This window comes from Megalobrama amblycephala, unplaced genomic scaffold (assembly GCF_018812025.1).
Source record: "Megalobrama amblycephala isolate DHTTF-2021 unplaced genomic scaffold, ASM1881202v1 scaffold253, whole genome shotgun sequence".
Lineage (NCBI taxonomy): Eukaryota > Metazoa > Chordata > Actinopteri > Cypriniformes > Xenocyprididae > Megalobrama > Megalobrama amblycephala.
Genome location: NW_025953340.1, coordinates 1482701 through 1495588, shown reverse-complemented (window position 1 = coordinate 1495588; position 12888 = coordinate 1482701). Strand labels below are relative to the sequence as shown.

Below are 12888 nucleotides of genomic sequence, written 5' to 3'. Positions count from 1 at the left end.
CTGCATAATAATGAGCTCTTTCAGACAGGTAGGCTGTGAAAAAACCTTCTGTTGATCATGTCTCAAAGCTCATCATGGTGTAAATCAAACATACAGAAAAAACAGCAATACTGTGAAATATTATTACAATTTAAAATAATGGTATTCTATTATATTCTTTAAAATATAATGCATTTCTGTGATGCAAAGTGTCTGAACAGTTATGTTACTTCTATGGCATTTCATATAGGCTTTTAGCTTAAAAGCATGCACATTTGGAGAAATATTGATGGATTCTCATATGTTTATGTCAATTTTCTATACAGAGGAATAATATTTATTCAATATTTATTGTCATCACTATGAACGCTGGATACTGTGTTTTCAATTCATACTTGCAGCCGGAGGGCGCTCTGTACACCTTTAGTCCACAAATTAATCTAAAGAAGAACAGGAACCAGGAACTAACGGCATGTCTTCTAGAAGTCGCTAACCATGGCTTTAACATCCAGATAAACACTTTTCAAGACAATAAATACATGATTGAGATGATGAATGCATGCATTGCCTCAGAATTTGCCTCTGAATAGCGCTGGCTCTGTGGGTGTGGCCGCATTAGCAGATAATGAGCTGAATCACAGACTTCTGACATGGCTCTCTTTTCATACAGATTACATAAACACAGAATTTTTGTTTTCGATTTGACTTACACGATTTAAAACCTGACATGTCAACGTTTTTTTTTAGACAGAAGTCTCATTTTTTTGTGATTAGTATTCACTAAGTTACAGTTCATTTTCTGAGAACTATCAGATTGGACTTCGTTCAGAGGGAGACAAGAGATCACGCATCATGTTAGTTTTCTTTATTTTACAAAAAGCACAACATTTAGTTTTTACTCTTTATTTACACAAATAAAAGAAGATATTCCACAGATTAAAATGGTGTATAGCTCTTAATTGTATGTGCAACATTGACGGAGTATTTTGAGTCTCTTTCACACTGGTAAGAAAAAAACCGAGGTGGTCACGCCGGCGTGACCGCCGACCCGAGGGAGTTAATGTCTGGATGTGCACAGCTGAATCATCAGACTAGGTAAGCAAGCAAGGACAGATGGAGCAATAATAACTGACATGATCCATGATAACATTATATTTTTTAGTGATAATTGTCTTTCTAAATGTTTCGTTAGCATGTGTCTAATGTACTGTTAAATGTGGTTAAAGTTACCATTGTTTCTTACTGTATTCACGGAGACAAGACTGTCATTATTTTCATTTTTTAAACACTTGCAGTCTGTATAATTCATAAACACAACTTCATTCTTTATAAATCTCTCCAACAGTGCAGCATTAGCCATTAGCCATACTATCAAACTCGTATTTTTCATATTTTTTTACATTTTTTTTTTTTTACATTTATATATATAATACACAAAGCACACACACACATCCATCTTCATTCATCTAATTTTGACTATTAAAGTTTTTTTTTATTTGACACAATTAAAAATTTCACTACACCTGCTCAAAAGCATTTTTTAAATTCATGATTAATATTGCATTGCATAATGTGTGCTTATACAAACTGACAACAACAAGTGAATCGCATTTATATATTTAATATGGACTAAAAAAATTTGTTTGCAATTTCAAGTAGGCTATATTTACATACAACTAACCTAACAGTCGAGTCTTTTATACAGGTTTTGTAATGAAAACTAGTCTAAAATTAAGAAACCCTTAGAAAACAGTAAACATTGAGTTTACATGTGATTCATTTAAAATACTTAAATTATTCCAATATCCAAATATGATACTAAATCCCAACAAAAAAAAGGGTTTCTATTTGTAACGTGCTGTCTTTGAACAAGACAAACATTCGCTGATTAAAGGTTAGCCAATACAAACATATTTATAGAAAACACCTGACAATGAATAGAAAGGACCAATAAAAGCAAAACGCATTGAGTATTCAAGAATATCAAGTAGAAGTTAGTCCGACATATAACGAGGGGTTGTGTTAACTAAAGCGTCCACCATTTACCGAATCTTAAAAACACAGGTGGATAATTAAAAATGTTTTCTGACAAAAAAATTAAGCAAGAACAAATTTTAAACCAAGCACGGCAACTTTCATTTTACAATGATCTTGTCTCTCTGTGTGTGCATGTGCGTTTGTATATGAGAGAGAGCTCACGCAGCACTGAGACAACGGTATGTTACCAATGTATTAAACTGCACATTAACATTTATAGACTCTATAATATAAATAATATTATACCTCACAGAGGTAATATGAATGTTTAGACAATTGTTTTTGGCCTGTTTTGGACAAATTATGAAGAGTTTACTATAGAAGAGTTTACTATAGAAGAGTTTACTATAAAATAGCCACTATGTGAAGGGCCACATCAATGAAGCTTTTGTTCACAACGAATGATGAAAAGTCAGCTTTGCATCACAGCAATAAATTCTATTTTAATTCAATCATATTTATATTTTAAAGTATATTAATATAGAAAACCATTATTCTAAACTGTAAAAGCTGTTTTTTCTATGTTTTTGATCAAATAAATGCAGGTTTGATGAGCATGAAACGTCTTTCAAAAACATTACAAATAGTAATGTGTCCAATCTTTTGACTGGTACTGTATATAATTTAAAATATAATAGGCCTATACAAAATTTTCTTCAAATGATGTGCATGCATCAGATCACAAAAATTATGTTTTCTGTTAAAAGTGGACATTATATTAAAGTTAATATAATAGTTGATGGTCTTTCTCCCTCAAATACCTGACTAAAAGTCTCATTATGAGGGTCTTTGTCTCCTCAGGCGCAAATCACAGCATTATTCAGGATTATTCACACCTCCGCACATACTGTCTTTCTAAACAAAATTTAAATCAATATATTTTCTCATGTGAATGAGTAGGCATGATGATTTTCACATCATTTTGAAGCAAAAATTCTACTTTTTATATAAAAATTCAAATATCTAGTTTTTGGAGTTGTTTAATTAAAACTCTTCCTGTTCTACATACTTTAGTTTATCCAGTCTGTAGTTTGGATCCTTCAGTTTGTCATTGAGCAGCTTGACTCCTGAATCTCCTGGGTGATTGTAGCTCAGTTCCAGCTCTTGCAGGTGTGAGGGGTTTGAACTCAGTGCTGAAGACAGATAACCACAGCCTTCCTCTGTCACCATACATCCAGACAATCTACAAAGACACACAGCAATAGTCCACATTACATTAGTTTGGCAATCAGATTAGTTACTATCACACACTGACCTGTGCTGTTTGTATTTGCAACTGTTATTTTCTGTAGATTCAGTCACAAAAGTAACAAAAAAGTGTCTATGGGAGTGTACCAGAGTAAAAGTATTAAGTCATCAGACACATTTATACTTATTTGTATTATAGGAATTGTAGTTGTTAATAAATTCTTTGTTTCCCTAAAATATCTTCAAATACTAAATTTAAAATAACTAAAGCTTATATTTTAACATAACAGCTTATATTTTTAACATAGCATATATTTTAACAGAAAACCTCAGCGAGCTAATGACAATAAAACACCAGCGACTTAATTGTTGAGAAGATTTATAAACAATTCTCATTACAAAATTGGGAAAATGTTTTGCACAAGTTGGATTTTCAGAACCATGTTATGAGTGGCCTAAACTCACTTGCAGGAGTTCATGTGGAGTAGCATTTACTGCAGTAGACTCAAACTCAGCTCCTGGAGGGCCACTGCCCTGCTGAGCTTAGCTCCACCCTAATTAAGCATATCTGATCTAGCTAATCAAAGTCATCAGGATTACTAGAAACTTCCAGGTTGGTGTTTTGGAGCTGGCTAGATCTAAACTTCTTCGTACGCCATTAATTTGGTTACCTGGATTTGATTGATTGAAGATTTGGCATGATCTTGGATTGTTCGGTTCTCTGACACTCATCCTGGACTTGCTGCCATAGCAACAGGTCCGTAAGCTTAAACTTGCTTCTGAGCAGGCTTATTTCATGTAAACAGGATTAGATTGCATCTTTTTAAGTGGAATTGATACTTAAGATCTGTTCCAGCCACTGTTAATTTATTTCAAGAGTACTCTACTTATCCAGGGACAATAATTTAAAATGATAATAATTTACAAAGTAATTTGAAAATAATATTATAATGTTGTGTAGTCTATAACAGTGGTTCCCAAACCTGTCCTGGAGGACCCCCAGCCCTGCACATTTTGTATGTCTCCCTCATCTATCACACCTGATTCAACTCATGTGCTCATTAGTAGAAACAGCAAGACCTGAAATGGGTGTGACAGAATAGGGAGACATACAAAATGTGCAGGGCTGGGGGTCCTCCAGGACAGGTTTGGGAACCACTGGTCTATAACACCATAGACAGTCAGTTTTACTCATTGAAAGATTTATTTGTGATGGAATAATTACATTACAGTTGTATTGTATGTACAGTTATTCTGAGCTGTGCATTAATTGTAACAACACAGAAGGGTCGGAGACAGGAATTGATACCAGCAGAGTGAAACAGCAGTGCAGGTGAGTAATACTGTCCTTTTTGTGGTTGTAGAAGTGAAGATCTTGAATGGCGCTGAAGGAGTTTGACGTAGAAGATGGAGAACACTCACACACAGCCTGGAATACACACGAGGAGAACGGGAGATGCTGAAGACAGGTAAGCAGATCGCTAGGAGTCCTTGAGTTTAAATGCAAACGAGACCGGACAATGTGGTGGTGTGTGTGAGTGCTCTTTATGCTGGTGTTGATGAGGTGCAGGTGTCGGGGGAGCATTGGAGCGACGAAGGTCTGCTGTCATCCTGCGTCTGCGCAGAGCCTGCTGCAGTTGGTGGTGTGCAGAGTCCCAGACCCTTTCGCTCTCTCGGAACCAGTAGTCGACTGCTGGAACGTTCGATGGTTCCCCGGTCCAGGGGAACATTGGGGGTTGGTAACCGAGTACGCACTGGAATGGGGTGAGTCCAATCTATTTTTCGAAGGAGGAAGATTCGCTGGCCCACGATTGGCCCAGCTGCCTCCTTTATGCATTTTCTCCTATCGCTCTGATCCCTCAGGTCATCAGATGAGTCAGGGAAGACAAGCACAGAGTCCTCCTTGTGGCCCCACTCTGGAGGAGCCAAGTTTGGTCCTCGGAGCTGTTCAGGCTTTTCACGGAAGCCCCGTGGCCAATCCCCCTGAGACAGGACCTCCTCTCTCAGGCAAACAGGACGATCTGGCATCCCCAGCCAGAACTCTGGGCTCTGCACCTCTGGTCCCTTGATGGGAGCCTGCAAACCTCCCAGGGGACGTGATAAATACCATCTCTCAGGCAATCGTCTTGAAACCTAGGCATGGCTATGTTCCTAAGGTGCTCTTATTCAGAGCACAGGTCATTTCTCTCTCAGCGCTTCCTCCCTCGTCAGATGAGCGAGAGCTGGAATTACTCTGCTCTGTCAGGGCATTGAGGACCTATGTTGAGCGATCACAGCCTTTCCGGCAATCCGATCAGCTCTTTATCTGCTTTGGCGGCTGCACCAAAGGGTCTTCGGTCTCAAAGCAACGTCTTTCGCGTTGGATAGTTGACGCTGTTGCTCTTGCTACTACTCTATGGGCTTGAACTTCCCCATAGGAGTTAGAGCCCACTCCACTAGAGGAATGGCTTCCTCTTGGGCCTGGTCCAGTGGAGTTTCTATTAAAGACATCTGTGAGGATGTCAGATTTTATAATTTGGATATCCCGACCTTACAAGCTCGGGTCCTCTCGGTATGATACAGCGGCCTCTATCGAGCTCCACCTCATGCCACTTTGGGAATTAGCTCCCCTTTTGCAAGTGTAACACATGGGATCGACGACTCCGGCCCTCTCAAAAGTTCTCAAGTTTGAACCAATGGCCGTGCAGTTACACTGCGCTATTGAAAAAGGCTTCAGCAGCGGGGAAAAAGGAGACCTTTCCTCCATACGCAGTACTCGTTCTGTATCTCAGGGAACCGAGGTTACGTTAGTAACCGAGTACGTTATTTTTCACATAAATCTGGTCAGCTCACTCACTGCTCATACTCTCTAAAATGTTTGAATTAAATCTCCAATACAATATCAGAGGGTAAAGATGTCATTAGAGCTCTTAGAGTTATGTCTATGCTCTTGTTACCAGATGTAATCCCTAACGTTTGGTGCTGAGATTCTTCAGGACAAGGCCTTGATGCCATGAAGACGGTGAGTTTCCCCAATAGCTGCCACTATCCCAGATCAAGAGACTGAACACAACAGGCTTAAATCTGTATTAATATATTATGATAGGTATAATGTTACATTATTAGCCTGGAAAATATGCTAATTTGACTAGAAACATCAGAGACTGGAAAGGTAAAGCTAATATTAAGTAAACATTTTTAAGCAAGTTTATTAACAAGATCTTTTAAAAACATAATTTATTATAAAATGACTCACTATGAAAATAGTTTTATTGTGTTATGTGTCTTATGTTTTTCATTACAGCACATCACTGACATCATATTTATCCAAATGAGGTTTGTAAATGCATGAATTCTTTATATTTTACATTAATCATTAATTCTGTATAAAATTAGAAAATGTGACAAGGGCCTCTCACAAAATGCCATATTAAAGGAATATTCAGAGTGCAAGTCAAAACTGTTTCTTTTGAGCAATATTATACTACAAATATCGTCTATTGAGCTAAAGTTAAATTGAACCTGGAATGTTAATTTGTGTTACCAGATGTGATACTTTGTATTGGGCATGTCCAATGGATTTTGAACTATACTATTTTTATTTCAGGGTCTCTGGGATCCCCAGCTGAAGGCATGAAGATATCAGATGTTGGCCTGGACAGATGTACCAACAGTACACCACACCGACCTCTGTTTTTGCATGGATGGCTGATTACTACCATGTTCTGTGAGGGTATTACTATAGCAAAACTGAGCACCTTTGACAGTGAGATTTGTAGTTGTAAAGAATAGTCACACATCAGGACACTTAAAGTCAGAGAAAAAGTTTTTTTTAGAAGTTGCAAACTTTTCTCTCTCTTTCTATCTTACAAACAACACAACAGTTAAACATTTTCAAATTATTTTCTGCTGGTGCACAAGTCCTATTCTACAAATCAGAAATTAAGATGTTCATATACTCACATTTAAGCTGTGGACACATGACTTTGAGCATGCGAAATTTCTTCAGACACTGTAACCGGCGTGATATGATGACACGCTTTGAGTCTTTTTTATAAACATGAATTCAACATTTAACAAGCAGTATATTCAAAATATACAATCTACTTGACTTCACAAAAAAAATTTTTTTAATTCAACCAAGAGGTCACACCTCCATGTATCGATTTGGTACTCTTTACACATATTTGCATGATGTTGTGTTGTGTTTGTGAGCGAGAAAAGAAAACTACAAGTTTGCAAATCCTAATACATTTTCTCAGTGACTTTACTGAAATATTTTCTACAGACTCCACTGTCATAGATGCTCAGTTTTGCTATAGTAATACTAGATATTATACAGCACATGCATAATTTGAGTAAATATTCTGACATTTTTTTCCCAGTCTTATTTTACCACTGACAAACCTCGTCTATCTTATTAACTACCGTTACTTTTGTAATTTGAAATTGGTCGAAAATTACTCAAAAGAGTAGGATTCAAATTTGTTTTTTTAAGATGAGGCAGAACAGAGGCATATTTAAGGCATTCAGGTACAGTCCCAGTGGAAAGACATTTGTTGATGACAAACAACAAATCAGGGCCAATAGCTTGAAAAACTTGCTTAAGAAAATGTGTAGGAATCACATCCTGAGGGCAGCTAGTAGGTTTTAAACCAGCAACAATCACATTAAGAGAGTCCAAGGTGATAGACTCAAAGACAGACCATGTAGAAGAGCAGAAAGGAACATCAATTGGTGTATAGGCTGACAAAGGCAATAGAGATTTAATCTGTGAGATTTTATCATTAAAATATCTGGCAAAATCCTCACACAGGGAAACAGATGTCACAGGAAAGTGATTAATAGTGGGATTGAGAGCAAAATCAATTATTGTGAATAAGGCTTTAGGCCTAGTAGTGTTACTTAAAATTACCTCAGAGAAATATATACGCTTTGCAGCATTAGCAGCTCGCTGAAATGCAGAGAGAGAGTCCTTTAGGATTTCATAAGAAACTTGTAATCTATCCTTATTCCACTTACGTTCAGCCCATTCTAAACCTTTTTTCTTTTCTTTTTTTGGCCCATAATATGTATTTAAAAAAAAAAAAAAAAGTAATTAAAAATAGTTTTGTCTATGCTATTGAAATTGTGGGTTACATCTTTGTCAACTTTTTCACCCAAGGAGTTTACATTCCTGATAATACAAGAGTAAGGAACTTACATTTTAATTGCAAAGGAAAACCAATTCATCTGCTATATTCCCCAATTTTAAAGGGTAATATTTCTTTATAAGCCATCTACTCACCCATATGTCTTTATTTCTGTGGAACACAAAAGGAGAGAGTCACATCGTCTCAGTCACCAGTAGAAAAGAAGCAGGGATAGTGAATTGTGACTGAGTCAGTCTCATTATGTTCTTTCTTACATTTCCTTTTGTGCTTCAATAAAAATAACACGTTTGGTACAAAAGAACATGACCAGTTTTGTTCTTGAGTAAATATTACTTTTAATTTTTTAACTTGAGACTGTTTATATTAGCCTGTAATTTACTTGTATACTTGTATTTGAATGTAAATGCCATTCAAGTCACATTGAAGGTTTATACATAGAAGGTTATCTGTAACTATATTTTGTAAATATTAAAACAATTTTAACTGAATGTGATGTGTGATTATTACATAAACATGCTAATTTATCTATTAGTATTAAGTATCTGAGATTAAAACAGAAAATGTGTTAACTGTATAAAACTTTAACCCAACTGAAATCAACGTTGTTTTAATGTGAGGTAATCAAACCAGATCGATTTCATGTTGAATACATGTTTATCCTGTAGCGTTGTTTCACTCAACTGATATCAACATTGTTTCAGCATAAGGTAAGCAAACCATCTGCATCGATTTTCTGTTAGTTTTGTATGGCGTGTTTGACGTTGGTCTTTGATGTCGAGAAATTCTAGGTTGATACTATGTCACTGTGCTATCTGGGTGTAGTCTGAAAGGTCCAGCCTAAATAAATAAAGGTCCTAGAAAGCCCATGCAGAGAGGTCAGGATTTACAGCTTTGCATCATCCTCACTTCGGCCGGAGAGCATTTGCTATCAGATGCTGACGTCTCAGTGACATTTTCCCGATTAGCAAATGCTCCCTGAGCTACATCTTGACGATGGAACTTTGTGCATCGGGTCTACATCGGCCCAACGTACGTGTGTTATCTGGGTAGTTAATTATTTTAAAACCATTTACCTCAATATCTCCAGCTGACAGTTTGGACTCTTCAGTCCATCAGAAAGAAGCTTCACTCCAGAATCCTGCAGGTCATTGTTACTCAGGTCCAGCTCTACCAGGACAGAGTTTGAGGATTGTAAAACTAAAGACAAAAGTTCACAGGACTGAGGAGTGAGATTACAGCACTGTAGCCTGTGTAAAGAACAACAAAAATAGCAACAGTAATGCTTATTATGAAGCGTTTGTAATCAGGAAAATTCTTTGACTGTAGTGATGTAAGCAAAGCTAAAACAATTTTCTCTTTATAAAACATTAAACCTATATTTATATCATCACACTATCATCACACACATAACATTTATTGATTTTCTGAACTGTCTAGGCCAACAAGTCAACAAAAAAGGCCCAATTACAAAAGACTAAAAGTGTATATAAATGATTGTAAAGGACACTCTTACAGTGCTCTTCTGGTGTTTTTGATCACTGGCAGCAGTCTCATCAGTGCTTCTTCAGATCTTCTGTATTTCTGCAGTTCAAACTTCTCTTGAGTCTCTTCTGACATCTGGAGCACAAACACCAGACCAGACCACTGAGCAGAGGAAAGATTCTGTGCTGAAAGATTTCCTGAGATAATATTCTTCTGGATTTCCTCCACAAAGTTATCTTTCAGCTCACTCAGACAGTAGAAGAGATTGATGGTCCTCTCTACTGATTTCTCCTTCTCTATTTTCTTTTTGATATAGCCAGCAGTGTTTTTAAGACTCTCTGTTTTCAGTTCCAGTTCTGGTATTAGTTCCTTCAGGTCACTCTGATTGGACTCCAGTGAGAGACCCAGAAGGAACCGGAGGAAAAGGTCCAGGTGTCCGTTCTCGCTTTCTAAAGCTTTCTTGACTGCAGCCTTATGAAGCTGAAAGAATGGCTTTTTGGACAGTTTCCATGTGAGTTTTTCTCTCCAAGATAGAAGAAATAGGTCAGCTTTCTTATCTTTGCCCATCAAAAACACATAAAGAGCAGCAAGAAATTCCTGTACACTGAGATGTACGAAGCTGTAAACATTTCTTGCTGAAACCTTTTCCTCTTGAAACATTCGAGTACATAACCCAGAGTACACAGATCCTTCGCTAACATCTAGTCCACACTTCTCAAGCTCTTCTTTGTAGAAAATCAGATTTCCTTTTTCCAGCTGTTGAAAGGCTAGTTTCCCAAGCTTCATAATAATCTGATCAAAAGACCTTGAATTGGCTTTAGGTTCAGGGTCATCACAGTATTTTTTTTCCATCTGTTGCTGCTGAGAAATTAGGAAGCTTGTGTACATCCCTGTGAGAGTTGTGGGAGTTTTGTCATTGCTCTCTCGAGCCAGTAGAGGCTGAAGAACGGTGAGAGCAATCCAGCAGAAGACAGGGATATGGCACATGATATACAGACTCCTGGATTTCTTGATATGACTGATGATTTTTTCAGAAACCTCAGCAGTGCTGTTATTTTTGAAGTATTGCTCTTTCTGCTCATCGTTAAACCCGCGCACTTCAGTCACCTGATCAATGTAGTCACGGGGTATCAGACTGGCTGCTGCTGGTCTAGATGTGATCCAGATGAGAGCAGAGGGAACCAGATGTCTTTTGATAAGGTTTATTATTATCTTACTCACTGTTGTTTTTTCATTTACACTTGTAAATATGTCATCTTCTTTAAAGCTCAAAGGAAAGCGACATTCATCCAGCCCATCAAAGATGAACATAACTTTACCGTCACCTTCAGGAAGAGAGGGCAATTCTTCAGGACACCTAAAGAAGTACTTGTTAAGCAGTCCCATGAGACTGTACTCTTCTTTAATCAAATTCAATCTACGGAATGGAAGTGGAAATATGAACACTATATCCTGATTTTCTCTTCCCTCAGCCCAGTCAAAGATGAATTTATTGACAGAGACAGTTTTTCCCACTCCTGCGATCCCCATTGTCAGCACTTTTCTGTTTCGTCGACCTGTGTCACACTGGACTTTAAACATGTCATTACACTTGAATTGCGTCTCTTTGGCAGTCAACCCATTGTGATTCAATTCGATCTGTCTCACCTCGTGCTCATTCACTCTTCCTCCAGTCTCATTATCGACCATATATAAATCAGTGTAGATATCAATCAGGTATTCCAGATGACCCGTCTGTGAATTACCAACCAACATCTGCTCGTAGTCCTGTTTTAATTTTTTCTTCAGATCAATTCTGGACTTTGTGTAATCATGGAGAGAAGCTTGAGTGTCATCTGCAGTTGAGCCTTTAAAAAATAGGGAAAAAGACTAAGTGATCATGTTTTTCATAAGTTCATGCTTCTTTTCTACTATATTCAAATTAATCACATTCTTACTGCAGTAGTGTTTACATGCACATCTTACACTGATTATGCTGAGGTTCATAACATATGGTGATGGAACTGCCTTGACTTATGCAGACTCATGCAATTGGCTTCAATATTAAAATTTCATAATTACTTTCTTTTTCTAATTTCTTCCAGATCATTTATTGGTTTGTCACTATTGGACTCGGATCAACTTAAGGCCATGCTGACCAAAATTATTAAAAGCTTTTTGATCAAACCATTGACATCTAGCACACCACACAAGACATGAGACTGTATAAGGGTTAGGTTAGGGTTATTGCAATGGCCCTTTGTATATGGAAGCTGCTAGTGTAATAGACGTAGGCTAGTGAGAAGTGTGCGTGTAAACCTCACTCCATTAATCTGAAGAGGCACTCTAGCGACTGACACTAGAGACTACAGTCTTTAGCCTCTTTGTTAGAGCTCCCTCTTCCCATGTAGATGGGCCTGGGTTTAGAGCAGGTGGTTCGAACTGGAGGGGCTACACTTGCAGAAGTTTTAATTCAGGGTGTAAGACCCTTGTAAACCATTTGTAAAATCATGACTAGACACTCTGTTCTATTAAATGGACATGTATAAGATCTGTCACTGTTCTGTCTTTGTAATTGTTGCTTGTTGTTACATTTTTTTTTGTAACAGTGGTTGTTATTTACCCCGTATCTCTTTTGAATAAGCTCCAACAGTGGCAGATGTCTTTACATTGACTTCAGCCTGACCTGCGTGTGTGTGAGAGAGAGGATCACTCACTGGGAAACATAAATCACAAAATCAAATCACAGCAGAACGAAGAGCAAAGATTAAGTCAAACCATCACACTGGTCAACAGTCAATCACATTACAGTCACTGTGAATTAAATGTTACCTGGCTTGTGATTGTTCTCCAGCTGCTCAGCCAGATTATTTTGGTTTATCTTCCTCAGGATGTCTACCGTGATCTTCACAGCTTCTTCTGGTCCAAAACATGCTACCATCTTATCCACTGTGTCTAAGATATCTGCATTCTCCATGTCAGAATTTGATATATGCTTATGGTCATTTTTTAAGTGCCACTGAAACTTCTTCAGTTCAGCTATTTTCAGTTCATTCAGTGATTCCTCAAGAAGTTCTTCAACAGATGCCAT

General features: G+C 37.5%; 1 protein-coding gene across 1 annotated transcript in view; it reads right to left on the bottom strand.

Moving 5' to 3' along the window:
* LOC125261032 (NACHT, LRR and PYD domains-containing protein 12-like) overlaps nucleotides 1-12888 on the bottom strand; it is a 35085-nt gene extending 22197 nt beyond the window's left edge. The window contains exons 1-5 of the mRNA XM_048179574.1: nucleotides 12630-12888; nucleotides 12421-12513; nucleotides 9850-11665; nucleotides 9410-9583; nucleotides 3026-3199 (exon numbers count right to left, since the gene is read on the bottom strand). Coding sequence (XP_048035531.1) covers nucleotides 3026-3199; nucleotides 9410-9583; nucleotides 9850-11665; nucleotides 12421-12513; nucleotides 12630-12888 — 2516 coding nt within the window. The remainder of the gene's footprint in view (nucleotides 1-3025; nucleotides 3200-9409; nucleotides 9584-9849; nucleotides 11666-12420; nucleotides 12514-12629) is intronic.